The sequence below is a fragment of the Brachyistius frenatus genome, unplaced genomic scaffold (genome assembly GCF_029030835.1).
Source record: "Brachyistius frenatus isolate BFR_SWC_R1_liver_20210118 unplaced genomic scaffold, ASM2903083v1 Contig_326, whole genome shotgun sequence".
In the NCBI taxonomy this organism is placed as follows: domain Eukaryota; kingdom Metazoa; phylum Chordata; class Actinopteri; family Embiotocidae; genus Brachyistius; species Brachyistius frenatus.
This window is the reverse complement of record NW_027210925.1, coordinates 193993-218952: the sequence shown is the minus strand read 5'-3', so window position 1 is coordinate 218952 and position 24960 is coordinate 193993. Positions and strand designations below refer to the sequence as shown.

The window sequence follows — 24960 nt, the reverse complement described above, 5'->3', positions numbered from 1 at the left end:
GTTTGTCTATATTTCATGAGATTCATGAATGATAATCTATATTATGAAGTGTTTTATGAACTGAGACATGGTGGCACTGTCTGCAGAACATTTCAGTTGCTCTTTCGTCGTCCAACTTTTATAGAAGATTTGTTGAAATTGAAATTTGTTGATTTGCTTTTGAGATATTCTGCTGACTAACATGCAGACTTGCAGGACTGAAAGTACAACTCTTAAACTGAGATAACTTTTTGTGTTTTTAAAAAAAGTCCAGTTTGTCTGTTGAGTTATCACTTGTCTTTCCGAAAAAAAATTCAATATTAACATGATATATTTCCATCTTAAAGGTCAAAGGTCTCTTGCAGTTTCATTGTTGTTATTTGATACATCAAATAATGTTTTAGTTTGTAGAGGATTTAATTCTGTTTGGCATTAAAACCATGAATTATCGTCATCATTGAATAACTGACATGAGCATCATTGACCATGCATGTTGGGAAGAGACCTGTAGACATGTGTAGTGTGTTTGTGTGTACGCAAGGACATTTCAACGCATGCAGAAATGAGCACTGTGTTTGTGTGTGTGTTTGTGAAGGCCTTATGTCACATCAGGACAGCCCTGTCAGATTGTGTGTGGGTTGTGGTGCTGAGTCTGTGTCACACTGTGTTCCCGTCTCAGCACATTGGAGCCAAACCTGTGATGATGCAGCAAATGCTGTTTCATCGAAGAAAATGAAGAGTAATATAGTAGAGATACTAATACACATTTACATTTTATGTTTGCTTTCCAGCAATGTCCAGAAGTCCACTATTGATGTTTTATTTCTCTCAGGAGGGTTCACTGACCTTCCGTGGCTTTTTTATTTGGTTTAGATTGTGGTCGAGTCGCGATGGGAACTTAAATTTCGGTTTAATAACAGAACCTCAACCGCCAATTCTCAGATAGCTGTCCCTCTAAGTCACATCCCATTCTTACTGCCAATGAGAAGTCGGTAAGACACACATCTATGTCTTGTATTTAGTAGTCAATTGATCAGTCAACAAAAAAAAAACATTTGAGTACAAAAGCCGAAGGCATTATGTTTGTGGGTTGTCCATCTGTTCATTTCTCGCAGTATCTCAGGAAGGCCTTTTCTATCAATTTGGCAACAACATTCAGTTACATTCAAGGATGAGCTGATTAGATTTTGGTGGTTAAAGGTCACTTTGATCTCAAGTCTGTCCCAGTCTTGTGAACGCAATATGTCAGGAACGCCTTGAGGGAATGTCCTTACATCCACCTGGACTCAAGGATGGACTGATTAGAATTTGGTGACCTCACAAAACACATTTGTGGCCATAACTCAAGAATTTATATTTAGCTAATTATGACAAACATTTCACGCCGATGTCTGACAGAATGAGGTAAATAATATTTTATACACCAGGAGGTCAAAGGTCAACATTACTTTGGCAGCATTTGTGTTCTGCAAAAACTATTTTCTGTTTATTATTCGAAGCCATATGAAGGGAGATTGCGACCATAGTTCACATTTGGTCGGCTATTGGTGACACTAATCTCGGGTATCCACCTTGAAACAGTGGTGAATGTATAGATCGTCCGTGTTTTAGAATTTGTAGCTTCTTTGCAGAAACTTCTGTATTTGAAATGTTGTTTACTGTACTAGCTGAAACTTTGTGTTCTATTAGAATCAAGTCTTTGCTACACGTACAATGAGTTTGCACATACATAGATGTAAGCAGCAACTTGACTGGTCGGCAGAGGCAGACAACCACTGGCAGTGATTCTATTGTAAATGGGATGTATTTAAATTTGGAGCTGTTTTTTTGGATAGACTGTATAGACTAAAAATGCATTGACGGATTAATTGATAAAGAACATATCTGATAGAATTGCAGTCTTTTACAGCCTAATATCTTCTCTCGGTGTAATATTGGCATTTCTTTGGGATGCAGTGTCACTGAGTCGGTGTCTTGTTGGGCAGTTCGGGTGTCAGGAGCAGCAGAGGCCTCCAGGGGCCACGAGCAGGGAGTGTTGATAGCGTTTTACATTCAGGCTATTTTTACAGAACGGGACCCAGGTGTGAAGTAAATACAGTTTTGTATTGCGAGACAGTCTAATGAAACATGACAAACACGTGAGAACCCACCAGGAGCATGACCGTGACCCAATTTGTTGCCCTCACCCACAGTGAAGAAAACAAGGCTCAGAGGGACAAAAACAGAAGAAACAGACGGAATATATTCATGCTTTGCTTTTAATCACTTCATAGAAAAAGTATTTCAGATTTAATTTTGAACACAATATACAATATAATACCATACATTGTGTGAAACACCTGCAACAACTGGCGGACTTGAACATATTATTGACGATAAAAAAAAAAAAAATTAAAAAAAAAAACATCTCTCATGCAGATAGTGCTAAATCAGGCTAACCATTTGGACACAACTAGGACCAAAACAAAAAAGTTTGAACATAGATAAACAATGTTAATACTGACAAATTTGAATTTCAAAACTGCTAACAAGTTTGGTCAGAAAGAGTTCACACATTTGCACAATCAGTTACATAAGATCATGTTTTGTTGTTAATTCAGAACGATTCACATCAGTGCTGGGCGTATTGTAGCATGCTACCAATACCGTCCCCATATTATCTACTTTTACATGAAGTGCGTTAAGTGTAAAAGGAGACAATCACTTTGTGTTTGTCAGTCGAACATGGATCTGGCCTCGTATATCAGCAATCTGCATTCAAATGCTGGATGGAGAAGCTTTAGTTTGTGACAAGCCGCTGAGAGAAAATAAGCTATTTGTGTACTTTGAAACCAAGTATTGACTAAGCTTCGGTGTTCCTTTGCTAGCTTGTATGTAACCTATATCCAAGCCTATGCAGTTTAACATGTCTTCTATGTCACCTCTGTGTTACCAAACTGCTGATGTCAGATGAAAACCTTGTAGTAAAACTCAGTCGGTCCAAAATGGTTTGTAATCAGACACATTTTTGAAAAGGAAAAAAAAAAATTCTACGATATCAGAAATCAAATTAAGCTGAAATCCAACACCAAAAGTGACAACATTTTTGGTTTAATGTTCATGCATAATATTATTTCATTTTCTTGCCCGTGACATGATATTAACATACAACTTTTATGTTAAAAAAAACAACGTTTTGGATTAACAAGGTTTTCATGTGACAACAACAACATGTCTCTTTAGCTGCTGCTCTGCTGGGCACTCAAAACATTGTGCGAATATATACTTAGATATATTTATATATATTTATATATATATAAAAACAATATATAATACATATATAAAAAGACTCTAATCCAGAGTCTTCTACACATTAGACACCACCACTTCCAGGTAATGCAAGTGCATATAAATTAAAATAGATTTTACACTGAACCAGTATTTCTTATTTACAAGCTTAAAGTATAGAATAAATACACACTGTTATAAACAGCAAAAAGGACCAACTTGAGCTCCTAGCGACAAACAGTAGAGACAAAGGTGTGGCGTGATGGGGGGGGGTAAGGCCTGAAGACAAAGTCAGCTCATCCAGACACACATACGTACTGCACACAAACGATTGCCACTTCAGCATGCTTTAGTGAAAATAGATGAAGTACCTTTGAGTATCAGTAAACTCACATGAAAATGGAGAGACGTGATTATAGATGCATCAAAGACATCCAGAAAAATGAAATGTGAGGTCTGCAAACTGTTTTCAAACCATCTTCCCCAACGCATTAGTGAAGAAACAAAAAAAAAGAGTTTTTTTGGGGGGGCGTTTGCTTTAAAACTAAAGCTCCTAATTATTCCTCTTTTTTTTTCAAAAGGGCACAGTCTGCCATACTCAACCCAGCAGTCTGTGCCAAATCCTAATAACCCCACTGTCCTGGAAACTGATACGGCAGAGGGGGAGGGTAAAAATTCAATTGACGTCAATGAGCAGAAGCAGCACTTGAGGGATTTTTATCGTGAGGAAGAAATAGCCGGCCTGATTGTTTTGGGGTCGTGTCCGTTGAGCCCAGAGGGGTTTGTAAACCATGTGAATACTGGCACTGATGAGGGTCTGAGAACGAACGCCTTCCAGACAGGCAGCTGTTAGAGCACCTTTAATCATCCAGTCTGGGCCTGATTGCAGAGGGGCAGGAGGGCGTTACATCAGACAGGTCTGGGGTCATAACCCGTTCCATCTAACAGGATTATTAAGACTGTAGCATATCTGTGGGCTAAAAATAAATTCACCACTGTTGTGCATTTCGTCCTTGGCAGACTTGATTTCTTATTCTAAGGCTGATCTGAGCAGCTTTCTGTCGGGAGCTATTTGTTTCACACTTACTTGTACTTCTGCTTATTTTATCTGGTGCTTGGTTCGTAGGAGATGAGGTTTTGAACTGGGCCAACCTCCATTTCACACCAACATGACATCAAATGCAGAAATGAATAGACAAAAGTATCTTGCTCAAATAGTCCAATCATTTTACACTGAAAATGAGCAGGAATACCTGACCTGGATGTTTGCACGTGTAAGGTTTTATATCCTCACTTAATTTTGCATTGGAAGTCAAGTTTCGGTGTGAAACAGGAGGAAGTCCCAACGGTCTGCAGACCAATACAAAGAAAGAGTGAAGATGTATTAAGAGTATAAAAACAGGTGATGAATGTGACGGTGACATTCATTGACTGACGTCTGATAAAAGCAACGAACTAAACATGCAACATGAGTGAACATAAGCGTTTGAATTCCACGAGTAAAGAAGAACTTGTGCTCAGATTGAAAAACAAATTTGACAAATGCGGTTGTTCATGTTTGCCTATTTTGATGAGTTTGTCCAAGAGTTGTTTGTCAGCGTTTGTTTGGATTTCTCTATTGCCCAATACATGGAAGACTGTTATCTTTTTAACATACAAAAAAGATTCTGCTCTTTTTGTTAAGAAAAACAAAACATTTTACAGACATACTAGAGTGTTCAATAAATAAAAAACTATTATAAAGACAATAGTAAAAAAGGCACACAAAAGTCCTTTGACAAATGGTACAGGAAAAAAGTAAACACTTTCTCTTGCTATACAAATGTGTCGCCATCAGTAGATCTTACTCTATGCTACTTCTAGATCATATCATATCTGTAAAAAAGTCTTAAGGTACAAAACTTCTCTCAGTAGTGTCGATGTCCATTTAATACCAGTCCAGAAAAGGAACCATTTCCCAAACTGGCTGAAATCCTTCAAGTTCCAGCCTCAGTCTCGCCTGTCGATCAAGACTAAAATGTTCGCAAGTAATTATTTCCTGAGAACTCTGAAGCCGCTTCACTGAAACTGTCCATCCGTGTCTGGCTTCAAACACCCAAGTGCAAGATGCCCCTGTGCGGGCCAAAACTAAGCCTTTGCTTCTGTGGGCTTATTAAAAAGCACAGCTGCAAGAGGATATCCCCTCTTTTTTCCAAAAACTTTCAAATCACCATGTGAGCCTGATGATGGAAGCTCTATGTGTCTGTGGGCGACGCCTCGTGCGTCACGATCTCTATTGCCGTTGTGGGCTCGATCATATCACCGTCCTCGTTCTCCTGACCGTCCAAATAGTCCAGGGGAGGAGATCGAGAATCTCCTAGACTATCCTCCTCCTCCTCTTCCTCCTCCCCTTCGCCATTTTTCTCTATTCCATCCAAGTCCTCCTCTTCTAAGGTCAGCTCAAACTGAAATTTCTCGCCACCTCCCTGTCCTCCGGTGCCTCCACTGTGTCCGTGTGTGCCCTGGTCGTAGAAGGGGGGGGAGGGACTCTGGGGGATCATGCTCTGGTACCAGTTCCTGTTGTCCTCTAGCGTGTCCAGAATGTCCTGGGCATCAGGGTGGACCAAATCAGCCCAGGTCTCCCACAGAGGGTGCACGATGTAGTCGATGAAACCCACCTGAAAGAGAGGGGGAAAAAAAGAGTTCGGGTTGAGTTTCTTTTTAAGTTTCAGTGCTCAGATTTCTTCTTCCTCACAGTTATTACACTTTCTTTGTCTTTTGTTGCATACCTGGCTCTTCTCCACTGAGGCTGTGTGTTTATCACACATGGGGCTGATCTCCATCCCCCTCTCCCTCTCTCTGTCTCCCTGGTGGAAGAACTCCTCCATTATCCGATCAGTCCACTGACGATACAACTCCAACGACTTTGTGGGGTTACTCAGGTCTGCACAGTGCACCATGTTACGCAGCACCTGTTAAAAATAAAGAATTTCAATTTAGTAAGTGCCTCTAACCTCTTCTAGTTTTTGTTCCATTCAAAATCAGGTCATTTCTTATTATTTACAAGGGAAATCTAGTGAAAAACAAAATGACCCATAAGATAATAATACAAATTAAAAAAAAAAAATCCTGGTTGAATTATACTTTAAAAACAATATTTATAGTATAATGCACTTCAGTTTAAAATATTTGTTTTACTTTTCTCGATAAAATATTTTCTATATTATCTTCTTAGGGTAGAATTTTGAACATTTTGAAAGTATCTGGGCATTTGGGAAACAATGAGGCTCTCTCATGTACAATTCAAAATGAAAACAATACAGCAGAGTGTGACATGAAGTCGATTCTTGTAGAACCAGGTTGGTTATGTAATGTACTTTGCTATGACAGGAGGTCACTAATAAAGAAGGAACCCCAGGAAGACCATTAGAGGGAAGGTGTGGAGGGAGCACTTAAAGGTAAAAAGAAGATGGATGTAGTGACAATGGGGGCTTTGGGTCGGATATGTAGGAGGCTGGCTAATGATCACAAGCTGAGCATCCTCTGCCAGGACTGGATATCGATTAAGGCTATTAAAAGAAGGTAAAATAGAGGTGGCGAGTTTACAGTGTGTACAATCACGAACTAACGGTCCACATAATGTACACAGGAGTATTTGTGCCATTTGACTAGAAGTTACCTGTATCCTGTCGGTGTAATTGTCTAGCAGCAGCACTCCAGAGCTTGTCACCTTCTTAGTCTCCACCATAGTCTTCAGATCAGCCAGCAGACTCATGTGTTTGGACATGTCGGTGGCCAAAACCTGGAAAGAAGCAGAGGAAATGATCAGCATCAGGACAACTTGGAAAGGTGACTTACATGAAGAGGGTTGTAGAAAAGACGTCTCACCATGTCGATGACCATCTTGCGCAGGGACTGTCTCTGTTTCTTGGTGAGGTTCTGGAAGATGTCGCAGTTGTCTTCCTGCAGTAGCTTGAATCCGACAGCCAAGTGATGGTTCTCCAACACAGACTCATCGTTGTACATCAGTGCCAATTCAGAGTCTGCACAGGGGTGAAAAACACATGATATCAATTGTTGTATACAATCAGCTTTTATGTGTTTAAAAATATTTTCTTATTCCTAATTGGGAAAAAAACATAAGAAACTTATATTTCCTACTTACTGGTATTGATTAGGAATTGGTTTGATACTCCAGGATGGTCAACATCATGGATAGCTGCAGCGAAGATGGCTGCTAGGATCTCAAGATCTGTGAAGACCGCCTGTGAAAAAGACAGGAAAGAAAAAGTGTTAAACAATTAGCATGAGAAAGAACAGAGCAGTTCATCTATGAACACCAACTGGCAGAGCATTTTGGTAGGAAGAGATATCTGACCCGGGGCAATACAGGAAAAACTTGCAATTAAAATATCTTAATTTTGTCCTTAATGTGACAGAAATCCAGTTGGTTCAGTCACGAGCCAAGGTCACACAAAGCTAGATAATTATCACTCTAAACTAAAAAGGAAATAAACTGTCTGCCTGTCTGTGAATATCCACTTTCAGAGTATGATACTGTGTCTGCTAGCTACTGTCGATGAAAGATGGAGACTGTAGATGAGTGAATCATGACCTAAAGACTGTGACATTCTGACCTGACTGTGTCTCAGCAAGCTATTCCAACGTGAGGAGAGCTGTATAAAAATGCATGCAGGGGGAAAAAAATGAACAAATAAAGTGTTGGATGAAAGAGGGGGAAGTTCTCTGAGGAAACTGGTGCAAACAGAAAAGGGAAAAAAGATGATTCAATGGAAGGGTGTTGAGCTTCAAAGCTGGTGTAACAATCCAGGAAAGTGGCACATGGGGTGATGTAAGAGATCACGCCTCTAATTTAGTTTTCCCCTGTTTCTGTGCGGCCCAAGTCTGAGCCGGACAAACTTTTCAACCTCCACAGCTGAGAGATTTACGGCCAATAGAACTAAAGTAAACTAAAATATGTCACTTTAAATAATGGCTTACATCCAGAGCTGGAGTGGAGAGGAGGATGTGTGTGGACTGGGCTACGTCAGCAGCATGCAGGCTGTTATGGTAGGCCACATCTGAATGGTAGTGATCTTCCAAAGTCATCATGTAGGCCACGAACGTATCCACTGGGATCTTAAATGTCTTTAACAGGTCTCGCTCCTGGAAACACAACATTGGAACATAGTTAGAGAACAATTTAAGCAGCCCTTAGAATCAAATAAAAGAAGTGCAGGCAGAGTGTTTGTTATATAATGCAGATCATATTTAGACGGTCCATACCTGGAAGATGGCGTACATGATGCAGGTGAGAGGTCGGCTGTTGGAGTACTCGGACACGGTGAAGATGTTTAGGCCCCACTTGTTCAGGTCGTCCAGCTCCTTGGACAGCAGCTCCTCCTTATCGGTCTTGACGCCGAAGCGTGAGATGCTGCTGCTGGAGAGTGAGGGCCCGTGGGAGACCTTCTTGACCCCGCTGATCTGTGTCATCAGCTGCTGCTTCTGCTGCTTCTTCTTCTCCCGTGTCTTGGATGTTGGCGATGGGATCTCCATATCATTCTGTTTGTCTGAGGAAGTAGAAAATGGAGCTTTGTAGAGAAGTGTGGACGTAGTAAGGAGGACATTTACCCAGCAGTCTGTGTTGAATAATAGTATGCGTAGGCTGCCGGAGGATCCAGGTGCTCTATAGAAACACCTGCAGCAGGTAAGTTCTCGAGGGATTTATTGGTTCACTCACTCATTCATTCATCATCTGCCCCTCCATTCATTTGTTCATTCATGCTCCCTCCACCTGCAGCCTCTCTGAGCTCCCACTGTCCATTCGTCTCTGTCTCCCCCCTCCCCTCCTCTCCCCACCACACACACACACACACACACACACACACACACACACACACACACACACACACACACACACACACACACACACACACACACACACACACACACACACACACAGCAGGTGGCTCACATCTCATCTCCTTTTTCTTTTCACTCTCATAGGTCAGGCCATTGACAGACTGAAAGCTGGGGCTTCACACAGTTAAGGCACCTCCATAACGCCAGTGATTCAATATGCTGACACATCTTTTGCAGCTTTATCAGTTCAGTATTTTTATGTTTAGTTTATTTCATTTCATTTCTATTCAACTAGATTTTGTCTGCCCACAAATAAAGCGAATAAAAAGTCCGAAAATAAACACTAGAAGCATGCAAGGCTTTCATATAATATTCTTTTGAAAAAAAATATGATTAGAAATGCAAGTTTTCACACTAAAAATAAACACGATAACATGCCAAGTTTATTGTAATAAACACACAATGCTGTGTTTACCGCAATCGCAGAGGACTTGAATGAAATCCTTCAGGGACTGGCTATCGGCATCTATGTGAGCTGTGCACTCATCTATCAAGGTTCGACTCAGCTCATTGCTGGCCTATCAGCCTTCCTCTGTGGAGGGTTATTCAATTACCAGCTGTAATTCAAATAATCACTTTCACTCTGAGGCTCTCTCTCTTTCTCTCTCTCTCTCTTGCACTGTTTGCTCTGCCTTTCTCCCTGTCTCTCACTCCCTCTTCGCTTCTCCACTGGAAATTGAGAATGGGCAATTAAGCACTCTTAGACACGTGTTGCGTGGGAAACATGGGGAAGAGCAATATATTGCCCTCTAATTTATTACAAGTCATCGTTATCACCATGTGTGTGTGTGTGTGAGAGAGAAATCACAGAGACAGAAGTTTAATCCATTTCTATCACTCCTTTAGGTGCTACTATACAGTGAATGCTGCACACTTTGTTCTGACATTTTACTGACAGTTTTTAGCGGGTGTCCGTACTCCACCAGATTAAGGCTCTCTGTCGCAGTTTGGCTTTCAACGTGTCAGCCAGTCACATGGATAGTCCCTCATAAAGTCCTCCTTTTCTCTGTCTCCTCTTCAGTGCATTTTTCTGTCATATCATATTTAACAGTTGAAAAAAAAGCAAACAAAATAATTTTCTCTGTTCTGTCTCTCCTTTTCTTCCTGGTTCCTCTGTCACCTCCCACGTTTATTTCGATTTCATCTGATTCCTTTTCATCCTCCTCCATATGCTCTCCTGTGAGACACGCAGATGCAATGGAGAAGGTGGAGGTTTTTTTGTTTTTTCCCCCTCAGTATATTCCCTAAGCTGGGTGTGTTCTGCTGCTGGCCGATCAAAGGGAATTATGGCAGAATTATGCCGAGAGGACAGCAGCGGCGTAAAATGGGCACATGTGACGGGCCAGCACGCTGTAGGCCAGCAGCCCTCAGTGGAAAGTCAGAAAGCCCTAACTAAGAAATTCTGGGATGTTAATTCAATCAGGGAATTAATCAGGTTCCATGTGCACTGTTTTACCAGTCTGCCTCGCCATCAGCTGAAAAACGTGAAAAGCAGATAGTGCACAATAAACTGATGGGATTTGTGGTGGATGTCTGAAAAATGACCTCTGCAGAACCAAGCATATGGCATGCAAATTAAATTTGTCTGATCCTGAATGGATGCTTTTGCAAAAAAATAATATAAAGCAGAAATAAGTGCATTACTGATGTGAGAGTAATCTTAATGGATGGAAGGATTAAACAATCCGGCTGGTCAGCTGAGGCCACACCGGCCAGCTGTGCGGCTTCAGCCATTTGCTTCCCTTCTCATGAATGTCTACCTGTCCTTTCCCTTTTTCTACCAGCAGCAGGGTTACCCTCGTTTCTTTATTGAAGCGATAGTCACCTCTGTCTGGATTCTCGGGTCAGTGCGAGGAGGAGGGAGAGATACAGGGACAACAAGGTGTCCCCGCTGACGAAGATGCATTAAAATGGGGATGAGTCACCCAATCTGCCGAGTTTATCTCACTGCCAGCGAAGGGGGTTCCAGCTACCTTTACGTGCTGTCTGTCTGGCATCTGTTACTGTTTTTGTCAGTCTATATTACCTTCAGATCGTTTACTCGTCTGTTATTGAGCTTTGTGCATCTGCACTTTTGCTATTGTCATGTTTATGTGGACATCTCACATTTACTAAAAGTCCACTTGATAGTGTGGTTTGGCACCAGGATCACGAAGCATTCCACGTGGGTGACAAAAAAGCCAAAGCAATGATTGTAAAGTGGATATAAATACATGCTATTTATCTATAGCTGTTTATTCTCAGATCTAGATTGCGCAACCCACACTTACAGCTTCTAGTTCCAAGTCACATCCTCCAATTCTGGCCAACAAGCTTGCTTTTTAAGTCAAAAAGCCTATTTTACAAAGTAACCTACCATCTTAATACCTTTAGTACTCTCAATCCTTTAAGAAAAAACATTTTTCACTTCAATTTTAATGGCCATTTTCAGCTGGATCCCCTTAAATATCTAGACAAAGCTTAATGGCGCAGTTTTTTATGATACGCCCCCACAGGAAAGCCAGCCAGAGCAACTTGCACAGCTCAACATCATGCGAAAGACTAAACCTACACAAAAATATTGCGGCAAAGCACCACAGAGAAATAGCAATCTCTGTGAGCCACTTCATATTTGTAAAGACATTTTTGGTGAACATACAAGTCATAAATAGTCTGTTGTGATTTAAGGTGAATTTTTGGGTGTGATTTTGAGTACTCGCACACAAGACTTTTATTTACCTAGAAAGGTGTTGGAGATGAATTCGGAAACCTGATTCCCAGACCGACTCATCTCAGATAGGTGCGTCAACTCCCGATTCAACATTCTCTTGAACTGCAAGACAGAAAGAGAAGAGGGAGGGGGGGAAGAGGAGGGGTCGTCAGTTACCACCGAGGGGAAAACCTGGGAGAAATTACAACAAGATTCCATGGAAAATACAGCAGTGCCCAGTTTTATTCCACTGGGTCAAGCATATTACTTCATTACAGTGCACAATCAGTGGGGGACACATCGTATTTTCCCCTCCATTTTCCCTGAAATTAATTAAGATGCAGATCATTATTTGCTTTACCAGTGGGGAAGCCATCATCTTTTAATACCCCTTAAATTACACCCCAGCAACCAATTTACAGGTTTCTTAAACGGAATCACATTTTTGGCCCCTTTAGCCATTTCACTTGCGTCAGTGTTAAAGAATTTTAATGATGTCAAGAAGAACATTTGCACAGCGCTCAGGAAATTCCTCTTGTTGCCAAAATTTTCTGTGATTTTCATGTGTTTTCATACGCGATGAACAGTTTTAAAAAGATGAAACAGCTCAGAGACAGATGCGTTTGACAGTACACGGAGACCCAGGCACTGCAGTAGCAGCTGTTTATGACAGACTGATGCATGCGCGTGCACAAGCATACACACTGTCACACATACAAACAGACACACAGCTCTGCAGAGGGCTCAAGATGGAGCCTGAGCCACAAAACACCATTCTGTCAGACACCCCCCACCACCACCACCACCACCACCCCAACGATGATGGAAATTATATTTTGGTGCATTCAGGCTAATACTAACACAGTATCCCAAAAGGCTGCACGGGAACAGCTCATAATATCAAAATGTGAACTTTCTCTACAATTGGCTTCAAATATAATCGCAACACAGCACAGACAGGTATTATGAAATGAGTGCGGTATCCCGACAAGCTACGTAGATAAGTGCCACACACCTTAATGTAACCCCAAGACACCGACAGCAGGTAATTGGCTTCAGGCATTTTGGACCCCGTTTTCTCGTTCCTACACAAAGCCAGAACTGTAATCCAATGGAAAAAAAAAAAAAATAGAGGCAGACGAACAGGATTCTTTCAGGATCAAAAACAAAATCCCCTCTTCTCTCCTGTTGTGTTTCTCCTCTTAGCAGCTAAAAGAGCAGCTTGATTATGGCTCACTCTCCCTCTTAACAGCAGAAAAGGGCCAGCTCTCAGTGTCCATGCTTGGGGGATGGAGGGATAGACGAATGTGTGGCAAAACTAGGCGCTGTAGCCGGGCTATAGGCAGCGAGGAGATCCAGCAGGCTGGATGGATCGGCTGGAGCAGCAGCAGCTGGAGTTGTGAGCTGGGGACTCTCAGCGCACTGATGAATAATGGAGAAGAAGCGAGGGAGGGAGGAGGAAGAAAAAGCCAGTGATGGAGACAGGAGGAGGAGGAGGAGGAGGGAGTGAGGCAACGATGTTCATCTGACTGGAGGGGGGGTTCCTCCACTGGATTTGTCTTGCTTCGCTGCTCTCACTGCTGTAGTGCTCACTGCCCCCTCCTTCCCTGCTTCTCTCTCTCTCTCTCTCTCTCTCTCTCTCTCTCTCTCTCTCTCTCTCTCTCTCCATGTTTCTCCCTTTTTCCCCTCCCGCCCTCTTCGGTCTCTTTTTCTCCCGCTGTAGTCTGCCAGCCCCAGCAACACACTCTAGTCAGAACACATGATTTGACAGAAAGTGGGGAGAAGGGGGGAGCCCTAATTACAGCTCGGCATTGGTGTGTATATAAAGTTCTGCACGGCTATACGAGTGATTGATATTTAATATCCAGACTTGGATTCCAGATGCAACGTTTCCTCTCTTGTCCTTTTTTCCAGCTGTGCAAACACTGCAGATCATCGCTCTTAATTTTCCCTCCAGCCCCCTGTAATTCCCCTCTTGAAGCCATTCTTTATGATAGTCAGCCATTGTGAAGGAATGTCATTGAGCTTGTAAAGTACGCCTCCCCGCTACAGTAAAACAATGAGGGATGAGAAAAGGGATGTGCACGTTTTGAGAAATGCAAATGTACAGCGGCTGTATTGTTATCGCCATTATCTATTATCGCCCGCTCCTCTTCCACTCCCTCTTTTGAGTCTTCTGTTGTCTCCTGACATCCAAGTGTGGCAGCCATTGTGGAGAACTCATAAGCCTGTTCATTATCTGCATCCCATAATAATATTAGATGCTGGCAGAGTGTCTGTGGATGGTTATTTTGAGTCGCGAGCGGAGAGTGGGGAAGACGGTCAGAGAGGGGGACAAAAAAAAAAGAAAAAAAAAGAGAGAGAAAGCAGAGATGGGAGATAATTGTGTTCTTTCCCAATTTAGGTGACATCAGCCCACAGTTTCCCTCTCTGCCTGTGAGTATGCCAATTACCAGAACACCGTCAATGCCATGGCAACAGCATTAGGTGGCCAGCACAAGGCTGTTTTTTTGGAAGGAGGAGAGGATGAGGCTTCCCCTTTTCCTTCCCAGGCAGACATGTGGTGTTGCTGCTGAGCTGTCACGAGGACACGCCACACACATCGGCTCCCTCTCGCATCCACCAGTGCACCGACTGGAAATTGCTCCACCATTCCCCTCCCTCCCTGCTTCGTCTATCCCTCACTCTCCACCACTTACATGTCAATTTCTCTCCCGGCTGCCACTTGCCAACACAGTCATCAATCTCTCTGTCTGTCTGCCTCGCCGGTAGAATCAATGGGCCGTCCTTGGAGCAGGTGTTGATACCGCTGCAGTGTGCCAGGCCAGGGCGGCCACCTGACTGGAATATACTTTTACATCAGTACCACTCGCTAATTTGGAGGCGTGTTTGCCCTTTTTCAATTTTGTCAGGGCTCTTGCACGTGAAACCCCTGAGGATGCCTGTAACGTGTCGCTAATGAGAAAATATTGTTCTTGTCACTTCACAATCAATCCATGGAAAACTGTAAACAGAATTTCCCAGAGACCCTTTCAGTCCAATATGTGTGTACAAGTTTGGGAAGATGAGGGGGAGATCAAAGCTTTCCCGAGAGGACTCCGGATTATCCTCCCACTGAGGGAACGAACCAGAAGCAGGGAGGTAGACCAATGAAAAGAAAAAAAAAAAAAGAAAAGGGAAAGAGAGAAGGCAGCTCTTTATATAATAGCTCACTGCATAATATATAAAGAAACCAGAAATATCAGCGGGGGATGTCTGCAATGTGGCGAAGAGCTATGATTCCCTGGAGGCTGTGAAAATGCCTTAGTGTACACACAAACACACACGCAGCAGCAGCCTACAAATGCTATTATCTGCAGTTAAGCGCAGTCGATGCTGACATGTCAGATGCGTGGTTTACACACTCATGTTCTTATGTTTCTATATGAGAGTGTTACTGCCTGTGTGTGTTAGGTTTTGTGGGGAAGAGGGGAAGCCTCTTTATCTCCTACTGGCACCACCACACTGGAGGAAGATTAACCTCTCACAGCTCTGTGGCTTCTCTATGTCAAATACCCACATACAGTATATCTGTTCTTTTGCCCATTTGCTTCTCCGTTTCCTGTTCTGACGTTTCCGGTCTGTCACTCTGTCCTCTTTTTCCTTTATTTCTCTCTAGTTTATTCATTTATTTTCTTAATTTCCATTACTCATGCTCCTATGGTGTCTCCCTCATTTACCTCCATATCTCTTTCTTCCTAACCTTTTACTCTCCATTACCCCCATCCCCTGCCCTCCATCTCTGCTTACAGGGGCTTCGGTTGATTCAGCAGAGAGCTGCTGTGACAGAGGAAGAGACGGTGAATGGAGCCTGTGACATTTCAACGGGAGGCGGAGGGGGGTAAGAACCATAAAGCGGAGCTCCTCCATTAAGATGTGATTCCATCGGACAGATCACCGTGGAGGGCAGCCAGGCGGACAGGTAGGCAGACACGGAGTCTCCCTCTGACACGAGACTCAGCTTATGCCCTCACAACAAGGCCAGGCACTACACATCACACTGTATATCAGGTTGTGTTTTTATTAACAAATTGTTGTGTTTTGCTGACTTTATAATTTATGGGTAATTTCTTACAGAATTAAGCTTCTTTAGTTGACACTGTTGAAAATGCATATAATAACTTAAAACATAAACCCACGTCCGTCATCTTTCTCTAAATTTTGTTTAATCGTCAACTCAAGCATTTTCACCTCAAGCGGTTCAGATTAAAGTTGTGTCTCTGAGCCACTAGTGGGTGCACTGTGCTCATTCTGCTGCAGGGAAACCTGCCCAGTGTTAAGAGAGTATTGACCACTTAACCCTGCAGTTGCACTGCACAGCTGTTTAAATCTTTTTGTCTCTAATGTAGAAACATGCAAACAGGGGTTAGGACTAAGTCTTTCTACTAATTTGAATTTACAATGATTGGGGTCTATACATTTTGCATTTTTCATAGTCCATGAAACCCAGTGTTTTTTATTTTATCATTTGACTTTAATCCTTTAATATTTCTACAGATATAATCTCATGTTTTCAGTATGCAATATTGCTGACTGTGACTTAAGCAGTCAATTCTTCTTTTCTTCGTTTACCAGTAAATCTGCAGTGGTTGTGGTTTAGCAAACACATGACGTACGGTGTTCACATCGGCACTGTGGCAAGAAATGGTCGTGACATAACTGTAAAGATCAGGGAACCTACCTACGTATGAACCGTGCATATGTTGGGACGAGGCGCAGGATTCTCTGAAAGACAGCTCGACTACCTCTTACTTCCTCTGACTCACTCACTCATGCTAGTGTGTGTCTGTATGAGAAGGAGTGCATTCATGTGTCTCTGAGCTCATACAGTCAAATGTATTGAATAAAAAAACAGTCAGCTTCAAGAACAGGAGACAAAAGCAGAGGGAAAGAGAGTAATTTATGGGCTGAAAGATTCATTCCCACCGTTTCTAGTGATCAAGGCCTCAGTCGAGATAGATGTGGTTTGCGACAACATTTCTGGGCTGGAGGCAAACAGTTAACAGGCTGCACAACTGCACTCGAGCTGAGGTTAATTCAAACACAGAAAACAAGCTGATGTTAAACACCCCACTGGCAGTATTATACCAATAAATGATTTTCAAAGTAGCCTACAACAAACAAGAAATGCTCAAATCACCAAAAACTCTCCTACGAATTCATCACTCAAATCATGTATCCCCAAAAATTCACAGAAAGGTTTTCTTTATTCTGTCCAACCACTGTTTAAACAAGCCAAGCATTGCGCAGCATGTTACCACAACGCCAGCACTTCTCTCTTTCTCCCCAGATGACCTGTGTGTTCAGCCTCGGTCAGAAAAAGAAAGATGAAAAAGGGTCTTCAGGCTCCAGGCAACCACACACTACTTTTCATCTCTCCGGGCTTCCTGTGATTTGAATCCACGGCTGTTTTGCGTATTAATGCACCCCCTTCCCTCAGTAAACAACACCGGACTGTTCTAGGCTGCAGAAAAAGGTAAACCCTCATTTTCCCTCAGATGCATTTTCTGTTACTTTTATTAAACAGTTCACCTATAAGTCACTTAATAAATACGTTAATTTGTGCAAAGATGAACAAAACAGCATCAACCCTGAATTTGATCTAAAATGACCATAACTTTAAGTGCCAATGACAGATCTTCCGGTTGTGATCAGCATCTTGCCTTAAAGAGTGAAGAAAGTCTCTCTATGTTACAACACAGCCACACTCTTCAAAGTTTGTGTTTTTAGCATGAACACATAATATTCAGCAACATGTGTAAGGATGCACAAGGACTCTGAAATGCAGAATGCAGGTATGAGTGCCTCCTGCTGCGTGAAGCTTTGAAAATGTACGTATAAATAAAGAAATCAATAAATCAAACTCACGCTTTTAACTTTAAAAACCATGGTAAAATACAGCAACCATAACTTCACCAACATGGAGAACAGAAAGATAACTTCTGCGGCATGTGAAATTCACAACATGTTAAGTAAGCTACAAAGTTCCATATCTAACAACATAAAACTCAAGAAAACTCACCTTCCTCCAACCATTTAGCTTCCCTAATTTCCTCTCTTTCTTGTCAAAGCAGCAGGCGCCCATGGTGTTGTGTGTAGAGTGCCGGGTAGAGTGGTGGTGCCGTCCGTTAAAGTGTCTGTCTCAGTCTGACTACAGCATGAGTAAAAGGACCAAGCCTGGGCTCTTTGATGCTGGGAAACGCCACAGCTCTAGTGACTCACTTTGGGCAGGGAGGTCTGACTAGGCTTTACCTCACACCCTCTGTTTGTGGAGCAATGACTCTGTGTGTGTGTGTGTGTGTGTGTGTGTGTGTGTGTGTGTGTGTGTGTGTGTGTGTGTGTGTGTGTGTGTGTGTGTGTGTGTGTGTGTGTGTGTGTGTGTGTGTGTGTGTGTGTGTGTGTGTGTGTGTGTGTGTGTGATAGAGAGAGAGAGCGGCCCAATACACACTCCCACATGGGGGTAGTCCCGCCTCTAGCCTCGTTGCTGGTCTTGCTTGCTGCTCACTCCTCCTGCAGCTGGCAGTCACAGCTCTGAGGTTTATACTGTCAATATGTCATTGATCACTAATCACTACACTTCCTGTTTTGATGAACAGTGGATTTCCTTGAACTTCTATCTATGAAAGGTGGCAAGGTGTCGTTTCTTTTTTTCCCTGGCAGTTAACATCTGTTCAGGTGACCAACACCTTGAAACAGTGTCTTCTTAGAAAGCTTAAAATGAAAAGCACATTCCCAAAGCAGCAGCAGGTTCAGCACTCTGTCTGTTTCTATACAAGAGGCGTTCAGGCTCGGTATTCAGCAGTAGGTCACATGCAATTTGCAAGTGCTCAGACCCCAACATGCAATCACTGTAGATTCACACGTATGACAAACTTTCAGTGTAAAAAAAATGCCTCGCGATGCATTAATGGCTACATAGCTGGACAGCTGTGTTTCAGAGAGAGCAAGTTATCCACTAATTGTAAAGTTTGGGGTTCAATCAGTGGTTCTTTTGCATGCTTGAGGACTATTTTCATCATCATTTTGTCCAAAAAATGACAAATGTTCTAGGGTGTGAAAATGTTCTGCTGTCTTTGTTTTTACATTACAGTAAACTTAATATTTTGGGGGATTTTGGATGTTGGTTAAATAAAAGGCATCTGATGACATCATCCTGTGCTCAAGTGTAGGGAAATTTCCTCATGTTTTGTCATAAATTAAGCAAATAATGAAAATAATATGTGTAAATCCATTGATAAGAGTAATCTTGTCAGTCCAAAACCTAAACATATTCAATGACAAGTATATAAACCAGAGAAGATCCAACTAGTTGCTTTATCTCTATTAACGTATTCAGTTTGAAATGATATCAAACAAAGAAAAGAAAAACAATGAATTGTTCTTATCACAATTGTTGATCTATTCCCTGCCAGTTAATCAACTGATGGCTGGATGTCAGCCCTATTTTCATGTAGCACAGGGTCTCCAGCAGTGACACAGAGGAATATTCCAACTCACAACAGACCTTGACCCGTCTATGTCAACCATACATAACAGGGAGGACAGTCACGTACTTTAAGTCCTCAGCAGGAGCAGCAGCATTTCACCTTGAAGGTACTGCAGCAGCTTCTTGCATTTCACGTTACGCTAGCTGATTGGTACGCTCTCGTTAACAGAACCACGTTGGGTGTAACGGCCCACATGAACATGACAAAGGGGCTGCAGTTGTGTAATGTGTTAAGTTTACTGTAAAAACAAGGCGCAGAGTAAAATTGCCGAGACATAAGTGGGATTAGCCACCTATGAGTTCAGACACACAGCCTCGCACGTACACTAACATGTTTGCTGGAGGACTCCTTCTTAGTATTGTATCCACTGACGGTTACGTGTCGGGACGTATTCACTCACTCGCCAAAGTCACATCTATAACAGAAGGTCATAATTCAGAATATAATGTCAGGTGCTTCATTGTGCCACCTGATATGTCACACGGTCGACCAGTAGGGCACCAGTCATGACAAAAACTCAACTGCTCTTCACAAAAACTAATTTTTCATTGTCTGATTCCATAATTCTTAAAAGTTCGCTTTTTCAGGTTATCATCAAAATGTGACTATTTACATCCATTTTCATTTTTACTCCCGTCAGCCCTCCATGTCGTTGCATTGTGTTACAATCAGATTATCTTGGCAGCTCTGAGTCTGATACTTTCTGGAAAAACCAGGACAGAACTATCCCTTCTTTTTCCCTTTATTGGGATTTTGAGGAATTTTTCCTGAAATCAATCATCACCTACAGATCACTACTGGCTCAAACCTGCCAGATTTTCTGTGATTGCCAAAGTCACAGTCTTGTGTTCGATAAAACCAGATTGTACCATAAGTAAGGGGTGATATAAATCAGCAGCTTTGTTGCGTTTCAATTCATCTTACATTCATGTCGAAATGCCTGCTTGTTTAAGTAGTTATTACAGTATTTTTTTCTGAGATTCAGTCATCCTAATGTGTCTTAAGTGGAAACCAGCTCTGCTGACTGTCAGTGCTGGATTATGTGTTCAGATGACGACAGCAACAGGATAAATAAACATGGCCATTAACCATCCAAACGGGTATGATGGGATGTCTATTGTCGTCTGGAGAGAGCGCAGGAGATCAGGAAGGAGACAGGAAGAGAGAGTCACTCTGTCCAGGGGTCTGCAAGGATCCCTCACTCACACACACAAATGTTCTCTCTTCCGCTCCAGTTTATTGTGTTTGACCCACTGCGGGATCCCTCGCATCCTGTTGTCCACTTTTATGAGAAATAACACGCTTTTCCTCTTGGTGCTCAGGACACACTGTTTTCAGGCTCTCTAACACACCGCGGCCACTCATCCTCTTAAGCAGCTTTATGGGTTTTTAATTACACAAATTACACAAATAAACAAGAGTTAAGTATTAAAAGTTTTCACTCAATTAAATAAAAATGAAGTCAGCCAGAAGGATGAAATATGTAATAATGTAAGTTGCCATCCTATAATAGCAAAAATACTACTCAACATTCACTGGGAACTTAAAGCATAAGTGCAACTCTAATTCGTAGATATAAAGTTCAGGAGGCTATGACAAGAGAAAAGAAACCTTAATGAATCAAGGGAACTCCAAACTGAATATAGCTTAGTACCATCCTCTCTCAACTTCCTGGCTCTTTATATAAGAACCAGGAATTGAACCTTGCTGCACATCACACGCAGTCAATGACACAGAAGAAACAGAATCACCAGTGGACAGCGGAAAACTTGTAAGTCAGTTATTATGGAAGAAGTCCCACAAAAAACACGAGATGCTAAACCATACCGGACACTTTCTTTTCTCCAAGCAAAAGACCAATAAAAAAAATAACATTTACTCTGAATTAATTATTAGAATTATGTTCTAATCAAGTATAGCCTCAAAACAAATGAAGTTTCAGGCAGCTGTTACAGCGCCACCATCAGGAAGTGATTTTCCACAGCACTGGATGCATCATTGTGGATGAGACTGCTGCTATTATAAAGTAATGATGATCATACATAAGTTAAAAGTCATGTAGGATGAATAAATAACTTTGCACTTAAACATGAGTGTATTTCAGTAATTATTATAAACAGAGTTACAGTAACAAGATAAGCTATAACAAGTAATAAAAGTCAAATATGGTTGTGCATCATGGTCTGTCAGTGAGTAATATGGTTTCAAGGTTACCTATATAAAGAACCAGGAACTGAACCTTGGTGAACATCACACACAATCAGTGATGCAGAAGAAGCAGAATAACCAGTGGACATTGAAAACACGTTTGACAGGCGAGACGGAAAGAGGGACACAGCAGGCCAAGAGAGAAACACACACAGAGAAATTAATGGAGCTTCATGTCGGTTTATGCAGAAACCAGCCGATGAGTAACATCCAGTCACAAACAAATGTGCAGGCGGCCTTTAAAACCAGTTCGTGCTCTCTGCCAAACCAGTCTCCTCCTCCCTACTGTGCTGCAGAAGTTCAGATATTTAATACTGTTGACTTTGCTTGGGTCAGGCGAAGTTCAGCTGCAGTATCTTTGGGTTTTGTATATTGCTGCTCATGCGTGTATTATGTTGAAGGATTGATGCTCAGTGCAGAATCCCTCACTCCTCAGATTTGACAGCTCCCTCAAAGAGACTTCTCTGTCCAAACACTCGCAAAAAAAAAAAAAATCAAACCTTGTCAAGAGTTTCTCTCATCAGCTTTTTGCTCCTCAAATTCTCTCCACTAATGATGACAAAAAAAACTAGAGAATATGGTGAAAGATGCGGCCTTTCCTACCTTGTTGGAGGCCATGTCGCTGACAGAGCGGTAGGTCTGGATCGTCTCCAGCTGGTCCAGACACCAGTCCAGCTCCTCCATTGTCTCCATGGCCAGCTTCTGGTACGCCTCATCTGTCAACAAACAGCCGGCACGCAGAAACACACAGTCAGAACAGACGGCGCACATGGAGCCCGAGCGTTGCGCAGCCACTCCCAGGCAACATCCACCCACAGGTCCCACTCGGGCCCCCGGCTGCTGCTGCTGCTGCTGCTGCGGAGGGGGGGAGTCGCTATAGGTGGCACCCGGCTGTAGCGCTCCTTCATCATGAGGAGGCGCAGTAGTTGTGGCGAGCCGGCGGGACTTGCAGCTGTCAGTCGAGCAGAGGAAAAGCTAGGACCTGACCTCACTCTGTCATGCACTCAACGTTTCTCTGTGGATCGGTGTCTCACATCCCCCCCCCTTCTCACTCCCCCCCCCCACACCCCTCGCCCTGCCCCCCAATCTGAGGCCCTCAGCTAATTTACATAAAGCCCCCCTCCCCCCACCCTCAGCAGGAAACCAAACACCCCCCCCCCCCGCTACCATTGCTACACACACAAATACACACGTAACCCCATCAAACAGAAAGCAAACAGACACCTCTAAATCTTCACATGCAGAAACACGCTCATGTTGTCTTGTCAAAACTTTTCTTTGACTGAATTCATTTCATGCAAGTAAAGTAACACTGATAAAGTAACATTTTAAATCAGTGTCATGATTTCTGATTATTGACAATAGATAAGAGCAGCTGACAGATAATGATGCTCTTTTTATTCAGGCCTCAAGACACAATTTGGTAATGAGCCCATCTGTATCTGGTGGGGACCCACACGACAAAGTCGCAGGATGTTTTGATGAGTCCACGTAGAACCATAACATTTGTCATTTCACTCTGGTGCAGAAATTATAACAGCTGCTATGAAGGCACATGTGTCTGTTTTGCAGTGTGTATGCGAGAGAATAAATACCCAACCACAGCACAGACACAAATGTACTGCAGAGATGAAATTACAGGAACTGGCTTTGGTATTAATTTTACCAGAACGGAACAGCATTTCCAATTTGGCAACAGCCAGCTGTTTACATGCTATTGATTATCTTTTGAGCTGGTATTTGCTGATCATTTTCTGTTTCCCTGATTATACACTTGGTAACTATTTTTCCCCAAGTTTTACATTACGTGAGGTAAAGTGTACTGCTGCAGAGCCTTATTATGGATTAGATGTTTTCAGTGCGGTTTGTTTGTGTGTTTGTTGGTCTGTTAGTCAGCAAAGTTACGGAAGAACTACCAGCCAAATTTGGTGGAAGGGTGAAGCATGAGACAAGGAAGATCTCATTAACTGTCTCTTTACAGCGGCCCGTCTGCATTGTAACACACATGCTCTATTCAAGCAACTTTGTTGCAAAATTCCTTATTAATAATATACTTAAGATGCTAATTCATGCTTCTCCTTGTCTCTCCCACTCGTGTTGTGTCTACTTTATTGATAGTGATGTTTTTAATAAATGTTGTCTTTTCGCAGAAATCGAAGTAAGGCTTATTGAATTGGAAGCATGGCTCTGCACCATGGAAAACAACTCATTAGCTGCGGTTGCTAATCAGGCCGTAGTAGCCGGTGTGGCAGGGTTTCAAAAGCAGGGTTAAGTCAAGTTAAAGGATTAGAATAGAATAAAAGGAAATATAGGTAAATACAAAAAAAAAAAAAAAATGCTAATAATTACCGTTTGTAATGAAAGTCCCACTCTAATATCTGTCAGGACGACGATACACAATAATCAAAGCATAATTATGCTGAGGGACTACAGAAAAACAAGAGGAGTGTGCTGTAACCACTGTTCAAATATTCTTGCATGACCTCAGAGTCAGTATTTCAACCCTGTTCCTGTGGTTTAACTGTTTTTCAGACAACTACAACTGTGCGTCAAGGTTGGATTGAGTCCGTCTCCGTCTTGGAAAGCAGAGGGGATGAGTGTTGGCTGGTGGGGTTGGAGAGAGGGAGAGAGAGAGCGAGAGAGAGAGAGAGAGAGAGAGAGAGAGAGAGACACACACACACACACACACACACACACACACACACACACACACACACACACACACACACACACACACACACACACACACACACACACACACACACGTCTGCTGCCCCTGCATTGTGTATATTCCGGGTCTCCTAGCTGCAGAGCACAACATGGCAGCAGGGTGTGCACTGCGGCGACCTTAGCGTGGCCACGTAGAATGTGTCCCTTGCTCTGATCTGCTCGCCATCAAAGACATGAGGCTGTTTGCTCTCCCAAACATGAGAGGCACCTGGCACTCTGCCCACAGCCTTCCCTCACTCTGATGAGGGGAGGGAAAGAAAGAGAGGAAGTGTGAATGTGTGTGTTTAATTTAACGCCATAAGCGTCTGATGTTGAAACGGTTTGCACTTATTCGATATGTTGCTTTCCAGTATTTCCAACATCTTTGAGGTGGTTTGTGTTTTTGAAGAGCATTGAAAGGTCATTTTCCCTTGAATAGTTTGCTCATTTGAACTTTTAAACTTTGCAAAGAAAAGCAAGACACATTCGAACAGTTTTGGCGATTGTATTTCTGTACAAAAATAAGATGGGAAAAAGGATTTATATGGAATGATAAGGAGTGTGTTATTGGACATCCAAAGATTCAGAAGTCCAAGTCTGTGTTTTTCTGCATTGAACGTGTAAGCTAACAGCCTACTGGAGAACGTTTAGGACTTGGTAGAGCATGAAACTGATTGGGAC

General features: G+C 42.4%; 1 protein-coding gene across 4 annotated transcripts in view; it reads right to left on the bottom strand.

Moving 5' to 3' along the window:
- Positions 1-2219: 2219 nt before the first annotated feature.
- pde4ba (phosphodiesterase 4B, cAMP-specific a) overlaps positions 2220-24960 on the bottom strand; it is a 164965-nt gene continuing 142224 nt past the window's right edge. For 2 of the 4 annotated variants that reach the window (XM_069723401.1, XM_069723402.1), the window contains 9 exons: positions 22174-22286; positions 11866-11959; positions 8512-8795; positions 8227-8391; positions 7391-7490; positions 7114-7268; positions 6905-7027; positions 6015-6197; positions 2220-5903 (listed from right to left, as the gene is read on the bottom strand). In XM_069723401.1, coding sequence (XP_069579502.1) covers positions 5481-5903; positions 6015-6197; positions 6905-7027; positions 7114-7268; positions 7391-7490; positions 8227-8391; positions 8512-8795; positions 11866-11959; positions 22174-22286 — 1640 coding nt within the window. In that variant the 3' untranslated portion in view covers positions 2220-5480. Of the gene's footprint in view, positions 5904-6014; positions 6198-6904; positions 7028-7113; positions 7269-7390; positions 7491-8226; positions 8392-8511; positions 8796-11865; positions 11960-12851; positions 13434-17897; positions 18119-22173; positions 22287-24960 lie in introns of those variants that run through there. The other 2 variants (XM_069723403.1, XM_069723404.1) reach the window with 2 other exon arrangements.